This window comes from Artemia franciscana, chromosome 5 (genome assembly GCF_032884065.1).
Source record: "Artemia franciscana chromosome 5, ASM3288406v1, whole genome shotgun sequence".
In the NCBI taxonomy this organism is placed as follows: domain Eukaryota; kingdom Metazoa; phylum Arthropoda; class Branchiopoda; order Anostraca; family Artemiidae; genus Artemia; species Artemia franciscana.
In genome coordinates this window covers 49,884,829-49,900,647 of record NC_088867.1, presented here as the reverse complement: position 1 = coordinate 49,900,647, position 15,819 = coordinate 49,884,829, and the positions used below count along the sequence as shown (strand labels likewise).

Below are 15,819 nucleotides of genomic sequence, written 5' to 3'. Positions count from 1 at the left end.
ATTCAAAGCGACTCGTACTTCGATCCTCCATATCTAAGGGAGAATCCATAGCCATTGTACTGCAGTAGCTATTGGTTAAAAATGTACTATCATGTTTAACGTTATAATATGTTCCAAGCGGGTTATTTTTTTTATTGTATCTTTACAGTAAAAAACGTTTAAAGCTTAAAATTATTCGAAAAACAGTTTCCATATCTGTGTCGGCTAAAATGCAGCTTTCCCTTTTTTTTTTCAAAATGCGTTTTTGAGTTTTTGGTTACTATGAGCTAGAGCTCGTTCTTTACTAAGTTGTGGCGAATGCCGTAAATATCATAATTGCCTATTTCATTTGGTTAACCAATCCTAACATCATTCCTTAATTCTTTGCTAGTTTGGAGCTGTCGCTACATCCATGAAGTAGCAAGGTAAATTATATCCGACTCTTCTTTATGTATTACCTTACTCAATACATTTATCAAAAATAGGAAAAAAAACGCTCCTTTTTATTAGCAAGAGCCTAGTAGAGAACAAACCACGTTGTCATCGCTTGTGCCCAAACCACTCTTAAACAACCAGTCAAATTTTTGACAGTTTTGCATCTTTTTTCATTTATCTGGGAAAAGGGGAAGTAAAACAGTTAATCTCCATTTTAAGAATGGTTTTTCGGTCTATGGTGGTAAGATAAATGGATCACTCTCCAAGGTTCAAATTTCGACCTTTTGTAAGATTTGTAGAGAATTGCGTTTTATTTTAATATTTTGGTTACTAGGGGCTAGATTTTGTTTTTTAATATAAAACAGAAAAAAAGATGCCTCCGATGCATAATATCAAGATTTCAGCCACTTTTCCTGTTTTTCAAACCAATAGATTGTCCTTGTTGTTCAACCCAAGAGACAGTATGTTTTGGACAAGGCGGTCCTAAAAGTGTACTTTTTGTTTTTGATCTGAAATTATTTTTAGAAGCTATGGGCTATTGTCTTTCCTAGTATGCGATGTGATCGTCTGTTACTAGGTTGCTAGCTACCGCTGCAACCCTAATAACAGAAAAGAAAAAAAAATACTGCCGATGCAAAATATCGTGGTTGCATCCACTTTCCTTGTTTTTCAAGTCAACAGATTTTCGTTGCTGTTAAAACCAAAGGGCTGTTATTTTCATCTATAACAGTGGCGGATCGAGGGGGCGCGCGCCCCCCTGACGTAGCGGTGGATTTGTGTTTGTGTCCACTTGCTCTGGCTTAGGTTGGGACAAAGGTTATTTTTTTTGTAATTGGCTTTTAATAGTTTAGTTTTTAGTAAGTTTTTAATTATTAAGACTGTTTCTTTTTGCAACGAGTCTTTCAAGTCTTTCAGCAAATTTGAAACAATGTCTTTAATTACAAAAGCTTTCACTACACCTAACGATCTACATTTCCCCTGTCTATCGCTGTATTGGCTTCAGGTCAATAGCTTTACCTCTGAGTAGTGGCGGAACTAGTAAACGAATTTTAAGAATGTGGCATTCAAGAACGTAAAGTTGAGTTACACACATTTCCAGGAACATGGAATTTCCAAATTTGTAAACAAGAGACAAACAAAAGTTCAACTACCATTTTCACGAAAATTTCCCCAAATTTCCAACACAAAAAACGACTTAGAAAATAATACTTCTTAAATTGAATATGAAGATAAATGAATGTGACGTCATTTGCATAAAACTGTTTTTCCAGAATAAAGGCTCTAAACAAATTTTTTCAGACTCGTAACCAATCTAGACCGTTTTTTTTAGGCAAATGCATACACAATTGCTCGCTTAAAGAGAATAGATATTTGAAAACCGAGGCGACAGACCAAAAGACAATAAGGTCTAACCATAAGAAAAACGGTAATAAGGTTTACATACCTTTTTCAGCAGCTTTTCCATTTTATCAAGGTGGTCGCAAGCTGTGTTATGTGTGCTAACTTCCTTTTTTCCCTTCATGCCAAAATTCTGCATTCTCAAGGTCTGAAACATGATTTAGGATAGGTTTAATCACGGGAAAATGAAAAACAGGTCCATAGAGCCAAAGTATAAATCCTCTCAAAGGATGTGTTGTGGATCTAATGAACCGAAAGTGTTTTCTTTTGTATCAATTGAAAGGAATTTCCCTTGTGTGCAAGAGCAATAGAACTAGTAGTTAACCCTGGTAAATTAAGCCACTTATCCGCGTGAAAATAAGAAAAAAAGTGAGACAATGGCTTTATCTTAGTATAATTATTTACATTTATCTCATTATTTATCTCAGTATTATATTAGTATTATTATCTTAGCATTAGTATTATCTTAAATAATACTATAGTATAGTCTAATATTTTTGACAAAAAAAAAAACAACATAAAAGACAGGGCCACAGCCAAAAAAAAAAACAATTGAACAAAACGATTAAAATAAGAAAAACACAAAAAAACATAAGTATAAACAAAATTATCATAAACAAGAGCTAAGAGCTCATATGGCACTTATAACGAGGTCGGAAGAGCCAAGAGCTCATACGGCAGGAACTCTAGCAAAATTCTAAGAATCAATATATTGATTTAAAAGGAAAATCAGAGGCTTAATGCCGATCGGGATTTAAAATAAGAGCTCTGAGACACAAGGTCCTTCTAAATATACAAAATTAATTACGATCAGACCACCCACTCGTAAGTTAAAAATACTTCATTTTTTCTAATTTTTCCCCTCCTTTCAACCCTCCTCCACCCAAGATGGTCGAATCGGGGAAAACAACTTTATCAAGGCATGTGCAGGTCCCTGACACACCTACCAATTTTCATCGTCCTAGCACATCTAGAAGCACCAAACTCGCCAAAGGACTGGACTCCCCCCTAACTCCCCCAAAGAGAGCGGATCCAGTTCGGTTACGTCAATCGCGTATCTACGATAATTGCTTATTCTACCCAGCAAGGTTCATCCCGATCTCTCCACTCTAAGTGCTTTCCAAGATTTCCAGTTTCCAAGCCTCAAACCCCCTATGTCTCCGGATCCGATTCGAAATGAAAATGAAGTATCTGAGACTTAAGATCTTATTTATGTCAAGTTTGATTAAGATCCGGTCACCCATTCGTAAGATAAAGAAACCTTAATTTTCACGTTTTCCAAGACTTCCAGTTCCCCCCCCCCCAACTCCCCCAGTGTCACCGGATCTGGTTGTGATTTCAAATAAGAGCTCTGAAGCACAAGATCCTTCTAAATATCAAATTTCATTAAGATCTGATCAACCGTTTGAAGTTACAAATGCGTCATATTTTCTCATTTTTCTCAATTACTCCCCCCCCCCCAACTCCCCCAAAGAGAGCGGATCCAGTCCGGTTGTGTCAGTCACGTATCTTGGACTTATGTTTATCCTTCCCACCAAGTTTCATTATGATCTATTCACTCTAAGCGTTTTCCAATATTTCCAGTCCCCCCCCCCAACGACACTGGATCCGGTCGAAAATTAAAATAAGAAATCTGAGTTACGAGGTCCTTCTAAACATAAAATTTCATTAAAATCCGATCACTCCTTCGTAAGTTAAAAATACCTCATTTTTTCCAATTTTTCAGAACTAACCCTCCCCCTAACTCCTCCAATTAGAACAGATCCATTCCGGTTATTTCAATCACGTATTTAGGATTTGTGCTTATTTTCCCCACAAAGTTTCATCCCGATCCCTCCACTCTAAGCCTTTTCCTAGATGACTACCCCCCCAATTACCTTCAATGACACTGGATCCGGTCGGGATTCAAAATAAAAGATCTGAGCTACGAGATCCTTCTAAATATGAAATTTCATTAAGATCCGATCACTCCTTTGTAAGTTAAAAATACCTCATTTTTTTCTGTTTTTCAGAATTACCCTCCCCCAACCCCTCAAAGAGAGCGGATTCGTTCTGGTTATGTCAGTTACGTATCTAGGACTTGTGCTTAGTTTTTCCACCAAGTTTCATCCCGACCCCTCCACTCTAAGCGTTTTCCAAAATTTTAGGTTTCCTCCTCCAACTCCCCCCCCCAACGTCGTCAGATCCGGTCGGGATTTAAAGTAAGAGCTCTGAGACACGATATACTTCTAAATATCAAATTTCATTAAGAGCCGATCACCCGTTCGTAAGTTAAAAATACCTCATTTTTCCTAATTTTTCCGAATTAACCGTCCCCCTAATCCCCCCCAGAGGTCGAATCGGGGAAAAGACTATTTCTAATTTATTCTGGTCTGGTCCCTGATATGCCTGTCAAATTTCATCTAGCTTATCTTTTAGTGCTTAAACTAGCAAAACCAGGACAGACAAATAGACGAACAGACTGACCGACAGAATTTGCAATTGCTATATGTCACTTGGTTAATACCAAGTGCCATAAAAACCAATACACCACACCAGATCCCTAATACTAATAAAACACCCATTTTCCAACAAATTTTCCACCCAGAGCTCTTCCCCTCATACACTCCAAAAAATCCCTTTATCAAATCCCTTAGCCCTTAGCACTGCCTGACAAAATACAAAAAAAAAATCCTCCCACTCTCCACACATATGGCAACTGTAAAGCATTGGAAAACCAATGTTATAAACAAGCTTTTCCAAAGGCTTACGTTTAAGCTAAAAGTGCTCCGACCCAACGCTGATTTACACAATGTGCAAAGTTGATTTGAAAAATTTACAGATAAGCCTATATAAAGTAGGAAAAGGAAATTTTAAAGTTTACGAGTGGACAATGTCATTTTCTTTAGAAGTTAGAACAATAGTCTCACTTAGAAATCTAGTCTGGCAGGGGGGTAAACCTCAGTCTCAAACAGGACAAGACCTTGAATGATTTGAAATATTTGCTGTGAAAAACAGAGAAACAGAGAAAATTCCTTACAAGGATTGAGACTTCCACAGAACATACTATGAAGCAAAAGGATACAATGGCATCAATTCATGGAAATTAGCGGGGAATGGAGGGAAATGTGTTTCCCAAAATCTATGGAAGCAGTTCCTTTTCAATTCTTTGAATGAAACTAGTAAAAACAATGTCATTTTTCAACAAAAATGCCAAAAAAAGGGACTTTGAAAATCCAGGGGGAGGGAGGCAGCCTCCCTTTTCATTGACGCCACTGGGATGATTTGAGATTTTTGAGGGGACATACACAAAAAATGATTTTTTTCTTACATTTTACTATATTGTACTTATAAGAAAAAGCATGGGAAGGTCTGTCCTAGAAATCAAAAGTTGCAAAAGAAAAGAGCAAACTACATTTGTTACTATCAAATATCAAAATACCAGATTCCTTGCTACCCAGAAGAAAACAATTATACCTGTATTTAGTGCATTTATTACATCATCTTTGTTGCAAACTGAAGTAATCTTGAAAAGCATCTTGCAAAAAGCATTCATAAAGCACATTTGCAAGCTGGTAAAATTCACAGAAGATACAATATACAAAGGAGTGTCCCTTAGAACTCATGAGAGCAAAAAGATACTAGCAATGGGTAGGGAGACCTCTGGGAGCTCAATCAAGCTTACTGCTTTCGAAATAGATGCTTCAATCAGCCAAGAGACTTATTTAGATAATTTTACAGTTGATGTTAATTAGCATTGGAGCTAGAATGAACTAAAAGAAATAGGCGCATATACCCAATACTCAATTAATTAACAATTTCTTATTGAGATCCACGCTTGAATAAATAAAACCAAGCTTTATTAGTCCATAATAATTTATGTCTCATGCAGTTTTGCAATCATCATAAATCTAGTGTTTTCATACTTCTGAATCCTGTGTACAAAATCTACTATTGAAAAGTTTTGAAAAACCTTAAAGCAGACTTTATCAGGAGTACAAGGCTAACAGAAAGTGACTGAAGTGCAAGTTAAATTTCAGTTTGATAACACTTATATTTTTAGAGCTTTAGAGATTGGAGCTTATATTTTGTGCTTTAGGAGTTTCATACAACATGAGAAACAACATTATATCCAACTCGATGTTGATTAGACAACTTGAAACATGTCCTTATTTTTCCAATTATAATGTAAATAGCAATGTTTAATGTTTGCAGAACATACTTTATTGTCTAGTTCTAAATCCTCAATTCTTTTTTCATACAGATAGATTTTCTCTTTCAGAGTTGAGTTTTCTTCTGCAAACTCCATTAGTTTGCTTGTGTCTAGTCCCATATGTTTTATTTGCTTTTTCAATGACTGAAGAGCAAGAGTTAGAGCCTCTTTGTCCATTTGTACATTTTCCAGCTCCTGGGAAAGGATTAAAAGAGCTTCTGTCTTACTTTTCAGTTGACGCTCCAGAACACCAATGGGAACCTAAAAAGAGAAAAAAAGGGCTCCACTTGACTATAAATAGATTTTATACAAGTTGATATGAACAGTTTTAATCCCCCTTGAACTTCTTTTTACAAGGAAGTGTGGGGTAAAATAAAAAATGAACTACAAACAATGCCTCGAGTAGAAGGAAATTCTCCATTTAATGTAAATGAGGAATGCAAAACTTAGGGACATTTCTACCCACAAAAGACAACCTCTTTTCTCTGGTAAGATTGTGGGAAAGATGCATCAAAACATACAGGACTTAGGGACAACATGTTCAAGCTTTAGGGGAGGGGGGAACTACTTCCCAATCTAAGAAAAAATGAAGAGAGATTACAGTTGTCCCTGTGCACTATTGCTCTGAATGTAAGTTCTTGGTTTAGAGCTTATTGATTAATCTTTAACCTAGAAAAGTTAATTTTTGGGTTTTTGGGAAGAGTTCAAAGTCAGGCGAACTGTGGGTTACATCAGAATGTTAATATTGGAACTTTTTCCTTAAAAAAAAGTGGATTTCTTTAGATATTCAGGTCTATACATAGATTATACACTGTAATTTAAAGTGAATTTTACAAAATTTGGAGCAACAGTGTCCAGGAATTTCGGTTGTTTGCATAATTAAAGTCTTTATTACCATATCAAATCATGAGAACTTTATGTTCAGTGTGAATTGATTGTTATTTTAAGTATTATCTAAGTGTAAGAATGTTATTTTTCGTTTCAGGTCTACAAGGGCCAATTTTTAGCTCCACTTAGGAAGAGTGGAATATTTCCCTCTAGAATATTTTAATTCTATTTTTAGTATCTAGGGATGGGGCAATTTTTTTCAATTTTTCTGTGAAAATCAAACAGTTCGTGGTAACGAACTGTGGTAAGGAGCAACCCGGCTCAATAGTAAACGAAATTCTAAAAAACGGAATTTTGATGCTAAAAGATACATCAAAAGAATCGAATTTTCATGCTGATTTTAAATATATAAGTTTCATCAAATTTAGTCTTTGTCATCAAAAGTTACGAGCCTGAGAAAATTTGCCTTGTTTTGGAAAATAGGGGGAAACACCCCCTAAAAATCATAGAATCTTAACGAAAGTCACAACATCGCATTCAGCGTATCAGAGAACCATATAGCAATAATTTCAAGCTCCTATTTACAAAAATGTGGAATTTCGTATTTTTTGCCAGAAGACAGATCACGGGTGCATGTTTATTTTATTTTTTTGTTTAGTTTTTTTTTTTTTTCCAGGGGTCATCGTATCGACCAAGTGGTCCTAGAATGTCGCAAGAGGGCTCATTCTAACAGAAATGAAAAGTTATAGTGCCCTTTTTAAGTGACCAAAAAAATTGGAGGGCATCTAGGCCCCCTCCCATCCTCATTTTTTCCCCAAAGTCAACGGATCAAAATTTTGTGATAGCCATTTTGTTCCGCATAGTCGAAAACCATTATAACTATGTCTTTGGGGATGACTTACTCCCCCACAGTCCCAGGGGGGAGGAGCTGCAAGTTACAACCTTTGACCAGTGCTTAGATGCCCTCCAATTTTTTTGGTCACTTAAAAAGGGCACTAGAACTTTTCATTTCCGTTATAATGAGCCCTCTCGCAACATTCTAGGACAACTGGGTCGATACGATCACCCCTGGGGAAAAAAAACAAATAAACACTCATCCATGATCTGCCTTCTGGCAAAAAATACAAAATTCCACATTTTTGTAGATAGGAGCTTGAAACTTCTACAGTAGGGTTCTCTGATACGCTGAATCTGATGGTGTAATTTTCGTTAAGATTCTATGATTTTTAGGGTGTGTTTCCCCCTATTTTCTAAAACAATGCAAATTTTTTCAGGCTCGTAACTTTTGATGCGTAAGACTAAACTTGATGAAACTTATATATTTAAAATCAGCATTAAAATGCGATTCTTTTGATGTAGCTATTGGTATCTAAATTCCATTTTTTAGAGTTTTGGTTTCTATTGAGCTGGGTCGCTCCTTACTACAATAATATGAAAAAAACTTCGTTTTCTTAAAGAGTTAAAGAGGCTGCGTCCCAAAGTCGAACCTTAAAACGTACAGGAATTAGAAGAGGCAGTTGGGGGGCTGCCGCCCCCCAAACCCCCAGCTTTTAAAGACTCTTTTGTACAGGTTTTTTTTTTTGGGGGGGGGACTACATTGTTACTAATTACTAGTTTCGGCGCAATGGTTCTCCTGTCCTCTTGTGTTTAACATTTTTCGAAGTTATTCCATTATTCATTCATTTCAATTTTTTGTTAATTAAAAGAGGGCCTTTCCGAAGCCAAGAGCTGGGGGTTAGCAAAAAAACAAAAAACCTGTACAAAAGAGTCTTTAAAAGCTGGGGGTTTGGGGGGCGGCAGCCCCCCAACTGCCTCTTCTAATTCCTGTACGTTTTAAGGTTCGACTTTGGGACGCAGCCTCTTTAACTCTTTAAGAAAACGAAGTTTTTTTCATATTATTTCTGTACGTTTTTCTACAATCCATGGTGGATGTAATTTAATAATTCCTGTACTCCTCGTACAGGAATTAGGAGAGGAACTTGGGTGGCTGCCGCCCCCCCCCGCTTTTAAATCATTGTATAAAATAGAAAAAAAATAGATAGAATGACCGAAATGTTTCTTTTGCTCATAAGAAGCTAATATTCTGTTATCTCTCAAATGATAAGCTGTCCAGGTGTTATCAAAATTTTTTCTGGAATGGAGCTGGATTTTTATGATGCTTGCAGTCATTCTCGCCGTGCCGAGCTGATTATTTTGATGTACTTGAATGTTGATATTCGTAACTTTTAAGAATTTCAAAAATTAACATGGGACTATTAGACTATTAGGACTATAAGAAGACTATTAGGAGAGGCAAACCCCCCGCTTTTAAAGACTCTTTTGTACAGGTTTAATTTTTTTTCATATTAATTCTGTACGTTTTTCTACAATCCATGGTGGATGTAATTTAATAATCCCTGTACTCCTTGTACAGGAATTAGGAGAGGAACCCCCCCCCCCCCGCTTTTAAATCATTGTATAAAATAGAAAAAAAAATAGATAGAATGACCGAAATGTTTCTTTTGCTCATAAGAAGCTAATATTCTGTTATCTCTCAAATGATAAGCTGTCCAGGTGTTATCAAAATTTTTTTGATGTTGTGAAAAAAAACCGCCCGTAAGGGACTTGAACCCTTGACCCGAGGGTTAAAAATCTCACGCTCTACCAACTGAGCTAATAACTTGCATGTGTGTAAATATAACTTCTCAATAGCTTTTAAAAATTTCAAATTAACATGGGCTCTTATGGAGAGAAATCCGTTAATTAAATAGCTAATGGGTGAAAATGGTTAAATAGCAATAGGTTATCGGATCAAGCTGAAATTTCGCGGATAAGCTCCTGGGCCGTAGGGGACCTTAACTTGTGAATTTCAGCCCGATCGGACAACGTTAAAAGGGGTGGGGGGGGGGGGGGTTGGAGGGTCGAAACTTTCGGGGGGTTAAGATTTTCCTACGAAACTTTCATGGGCACTTACTCGGAGAATTCCGCATCGAATGAGTCTTCGTACACCCAGATCCGATGTCGGATGTGACCTGTAGGCGTCTAGGAAAAAAAAGTAAATGAATTTTAAGTGGCTATGCGTGGTTTCTGGAAAACAGGGAAGGAGTTATCGGATCAAGCTGAAATTTCGCGGATAAGCTCCTGGGCCCTAGGGGACCTTAACTTGTGAATTTCAGCCCGATCGGACAACGTTAAAGGGGGGCTTGGGTTGACAGGTCGAAACTTTCGGCCAGATTTTCCCCATGAAGAAAAAGTTGGAGGGGGATGAAATTTTGCAGGTTTCTTAGTTGGAGCTCGGGCTACGAAATGCATCCCTCCCCATCCGTCTGCGACCACTGGAACCGAAGATCGCTTAACATTGTCGTGTGTCGCCTCTTTATAGAGGCACGAGTGTGCCTCCTTGATTCATTACCACGAACTGTTTGATTTCAGTAAAGTAAGAAGTAAAAAGATAAGTAAAAAACCACACATCCATTAATGTTAATAACCAAGATCGTTCACTTTCACTTTTGAGTTTAAACTAGCCAGCTGTATCTGAACAAAACAAACGTCCAATTTTGCTTACAGATAACATTACTATAGAGCAAAGAGTATTAGTTCATGAGCCCTGCGGGCAGTAGGGCGAGGTCTGTTTTCTGGTCAACCAACAATTCAACCAATCAGAATACAGACCTCGCCCTACTGCCCGCGGGACTCATGGACTAATATGCTTTGCTCTATAGTAATGTTATTCTGATGTAATGTTATTCATAGGTCTGTATTATAATGGAATGAGGGCATTTGTAAGAGCAGACGGAGAAATCTCTAAAGGACTATCAATTGATGAAGGAGTGAAACAGGATTGTGCACTATTGCCCATTTTATTTAATTTTGTCATCAACCAGATCATGAAGACCCTTGACAAATACAAAGGCATGGCAATCAGTCCAACATTATCAATAACAGACCTTGATTACACCAATGATGTAGATATCTTGGCTGAGTCTATAACAGAAGCACAGCTCATGACGCTGCTGCTAGATCCCTTGCTACTGAACTAAAGCTCAGCCAATGGAAAACGAAATCAATGTGCTCTTCTGGGCTAAATGAAACTCTGATAACATTAAGTGGCATCCAAATCAAGAAGGTCCAGAATTTCAAATATCTAGGTTCCCTAATAAATCCCAAGGGCAAAGCTCTAAACAAAATACAAAGCGGCATCTCTGCCCCCTGGGCAGTAAACATTCAGCTTCAGAAGTGTCTCCAGCCATGAAATGGAATCTCCCTTCAAACAAAGCTCTGGGCATATAACATGTTATCATCTCTGTACTTATTTCTGGCTGCAAAATGTAGCCCCTCAGAGCCGGGGAAGCTAATGACTTGAACGTCTTCCACCACAAGTGTCTGTGCTGTATTCTTGGCCTGCGTCTCTAATGACGTCATCAGAAGAAGATGTGGTGATATACCACTTGTCTCAGGTGTTGTCAAAGCAAGACAACAACAGTAGTTTGGGCATGCACTGCACCAATTAGATGACTTGTTCAGTGAACAGTGCTTGAAATGCCAACCCCTTACACACTGGAAAAAGAAGCCCAGAGGACAGAAAAAGACATGGTTATTGACAGTTAGAGCCAACCTCCAGCCAATGGGACGTTTCAAGAAGCACAGGCAGTGCTGGAATAGACAATGGATTCAGTTGATCAAGCTGGTGGAACTTGAAAGAGAACAATGGAGGGACAATTGTTGGCAAATACTGGATGCCATGATGGGCCTGGACAAGGCTCAAACGTGACCCAAGTACAAGTAAGTAAGTTACAAAGTTGTATCCAGGATATCCATTCAGGGATAGTTATTTCTTTCAGGGGGAGGGGGAAAAAAAAACTTTACAAAACACGTAAAAAATCATATCCATTTTGTTACTTTTTTACAAACTGGATAAAAATTTTGGGGGTGGGGAGAGTGGGTTCAAAAGATAATATCACCATCTCTTGGATACAGCCTTGGGTGATTGCATCAAACCATTAGCCCAAGAAAATCCAGAGAAAGCTTATTCAAACAGAAATTAAGAGTTCCAGTGCTCTTTTTAAGTGATCAAAACGATGGAGGTCAACTAGTGCTCCTCCAAAACTCTCTTTTCCCCAAAAAACATCTAATCAAAATTTTGAGATGGCCATTTGGTTCAACATAGTTAAAGGGTCCAATAACTATGCCTCTGGGGAGGACAAGATCCCCCACAGCCCCTGGGGAAAGGGTTGTAAGATATACAATTTGCCAATTTCTTAAATATAGTACTGTATTTATTTATTGGGAACTATATGGAAATTTTTCAGGAGGAGAAGGTGATTTTCCATGGGAAAAACTTTTCATGAGGAGTAAATTTTCCATGGGGAGTGGTACTTTTTGTTTGTTGTAGTTTACCTTTGGATACACAATTTTATATATAGAGAAAATATTACAGGGGATATTTCAATGGGGAAGGAATTATTTATGGGGACTTTCTTGTGGCAAATGTCCATAAGGGCATTATGGGATAATACGTACCTTCTTTTTACAAAGAAATGTTTTTGACATTTATTTTAATCCTTTGGTTAACTAAACTGAGTTGTTTTACAGTACAGTGATGAATAAGGACATATCAGCTATTATGATGGAGGAGTGGTGAGTCATTGTGTAGTGGGGAGGTGTAGATGCCTAAAAGAATATATTTTACAGGCCAAATTTTTCAAGCCTCATTGAGCCTTTGGATAAATATAGAATGAGCTTTGGGGAATTGTTAACTGATCCTTCTTGGTTTGCATGGATATTTTGGGTCTAAGCATTTATTATTTGTGTGAAGGGAAGGGGGTGATTAATAACATCCATCCCATTGCAATAATCTTTTTCTGTATAGATTGAAATGTCATATTCACATGCCTAGAAGGCACAGAGTTGAAAATGGCAAGGCTGAGCACTGTGAGCCTTGCCAGGAATTTTATTTGAGGGGAGGGGGAATGGTGGATGGCAAGTGCTTCCACAAGCTTTGTTTTCAGCAGTTTTAAAGGGTAATATTTCTCATTTCCTATTTATATACAATGTTTAGATTTAACCAACATGGGCATACAATGTATTTAAACATCAAAGAACCCTATTGAAGAGGTAATCCCTCCTAAACAAATACGGAATATGCATTTTTTTCTCTCTCTCTCTCTTCTAAGAAGCAAGGGCATGGAATTGTGTTTAGTGGATAGTTTGGTCGTTATTGTCAAGGGAGATTACATCAAGCCAATAGTCCTAGAAGTTTAAGAGACTGTTCATTCAATTTGAAATAAAAAAATCTTATGCTCTTTTTAAGTGGCCTAACCAAAAAGATTGTACCATAGCAATGTGATGCTCTCTGCCATTTTATAGCACTGAATTACAATTTTGAACCAAAGGTTGCCAAGTTGTTCTCTTTTGAGATAGCAACATAATTTAGAATTTAAAATTCCTGAAAAACTATATAATAAGCATTCCAATTTTAGTGACAGTAATGCCTTGTGGTGATACATTTATTTCTAGACAGTTACACAGTTCATACAAAACAAACGTTTTAAACAACCAATCATAAGCAAAGAAAAAGATGAAAAAATAAAGTAAATAATAAACAAGACACATCAATATACATGAACAAATAAACTCGATTTAATTGGCAAGTATACAGCTTTTTAATTATTATGATGCTTCCTTCCAAGGGGTAATCATTGTGTAGTATTGTAGTTTTTCATAGTTTTATTTGGCCAACAAAATATCCCATTAAATCATTAGTCATTTTGAGGGTTCTAAATTGAGCTTGTTATGGTAACTAATAGTCTAGGGTAATATACTCAGTAGTTGACATCTCACCAACTTATCTAACTCATAGTTGGTATTTAGAGCCTTCTATCCCTAGAAGGCTCTATTCAATTAGTGGAATATAGTACTGTGTCAATTATTGATGTATATTAGCTTTGTATATTGTTTACTTTTTTCTTAATTTTCCATCTTTTTCTTTACTTGTGACTGGTTTTTGAAAGAAGCTCAATTCAATTGGTAGTTCTTCTACTTGTTTGTTATTATAATGCTTCTTTCAAAGGGGGAACAATTGTTTTTTGTATTTTTTCATAATTTTACTTACCCAATATTAACAAAACTTTTAATAATGGGCCATTTTAAGGGTTTTAAATGGAGCTTGCAATGGTTACAATTAGCCTAGGGCAAGATGCCCAGTAGTTAGACAGCCAATTACCACTTCAACAGTTAAACCACTATGAAACTTCTATTATACCACCTAGAAAGTATCCTAGATTATTTTACCATTAGATTTGTCTAAAGGTATTTTGGTCAACAGTTGAATTTTATCATCAGCCAACAATTTCAGCTTGAATGCTTCCCAATCTTTGACAAAAGTTCTTGAAATTAGAACAAAGTACCTAAATAATAGACAAACTCATCTTAGATAGTTTACACCAATCTAAGGCAACCATTGAAAAGCAAGTTCTTTGCATTTAAATAGGCTAGAATAAAAGGGTAACTTTTTAAGTCAAAATATTAAAAAATATTTTTCTTATATTTTTCTTGATTTCTAGACAGCAAATCCAAACTAAACAAGTCCCAATCACCAGTTAATCTAAGTTATCTAATGCCATCTAGCCTACGTCTGTGGGCTCTAGCATTAGAAGCCCACTTTCAGGGGAAGATCCTGGGAGTGGTTTTAGGGGCATCTCCCCACTCCAGAAAATTGAAAGTTTGCACAGTTACAGGTGGAGGTGTGAAAATACCAATGGGGAGTCCAAGTTTCATTGGAACTATACTCCTCCCAAAGATTAATTTTGCATCTGTCTACATTTCTTAAAGATACATCTTTATTGTGATTTTGAGAATTAATAAATGTATCAAATGGTATGTTTATCTTTTAGCATGTATATCAAGAAATAAAACCATGGTTAATGCACCCAGGAGTCTAAATCACACAAGGAAAAGGTGAATATGCAATTCAACTCCTTTTTTATGCTCTTTCCAAATATGCAGATCAATTCACTTGCAAATGAACCCTGGCCCTATCCTGATGGTCCCATATATAGCCTTCATAGATGACTTCTTTGTTATATCAATGGATACCTTCTAGCTCCTAATTTAAATCAGCTATATTCTCAGTTTATGATTTATCTCTGTGTGCAATTGAGTATGTAATTTACCAAAATATTGTATGAAATGGTTTTACAAAGATGTATAAATAACAGAAGAAAACATAATAGTCTAATTAGTAGAAACATCCTGGACATTATAAATTAGAATCTTATTTTGTTTTAGTTTTTTGGTATTCCTAGGGCTATATATGGAACCATTTGAAAAAGGAAGTGTATTTGCAAGTGAATGAGAAGCATATTTACCTTGGCCCTTTTTCAGTTACAGAGTATTGTACATATTGACCAAAACCTCATGTTTAATCTAAATGTAGCTAATTTTAACATAGAAAAAGCCAGTCATATGGAATTTAATCCCAAATCTTACTTCAGGCCTATTCCCTTTCAATAGCTTGCTAGACCAATTGAGGTTAAAAAAAAGTAATGTGTATACATAGCAGCTTACCCTAAGCTGTAAACAAGGACTACCTGGTTAATAGACCTGGAGAATAGCACCTCTCCAGAGGCATAAATGCTAGAAAAAAGCAAGAGGTATATTTACGCTACTAATTATATCTTCTCTTTATGGAACACATGCATTTGTAGAAATTCACTGTCTTCAGTCCCCCTGCCAGCACAAATTTAGGTTCTGCAAAAAATCTTGTCAAAACTAAGATAAGCCTGCATAATTTAAACAAACAGAGAAACAGATCAGTTTTTGTTAGTATATTTTTGCTTTTATGACACTATATGGCTTATTTTCTACTGTCATTTTTACTTGAATGGGAAAATCAGCTACAACTTTGCCTGCCAAAGGATTTTGATTAAATTACAAAACTGGCCAGTAACAAAGAAAACAAAATGTATAAAAAGGGGGGAAAATATCCTTGTGATACCCAAGCAAAAATT

General features: G+C 36.5%; 1 protein-coding gene across 1 annotated transcript in view; it reads right to left on the bottom strand.

The window, feature by feature from the left end:
• The window catches only part of LOC136027546 (uncharacterized), a 45,600-nt gene that overhangs the window by 28,564 nt on the left and 1,217 nt on the right, over positions 1-15,819 (bottom strand). Inside the window, exons 2-3 of the mRNA XM_065704899.1 lie at positions 6,014-6,265; positions 1,859-1,960 (exon numbers count right to left, since the gene is read on the bottom strand). Of these exons, the coding sequence (XP_065560971.1) occupies positions 1,859-1,960; positions 6,014-6,265 (354 nt within the window). The remainder of the gene's footprint in view (positions 1-1,858; positions 1,961-6,013; positions 6,266-15,819) is intronic.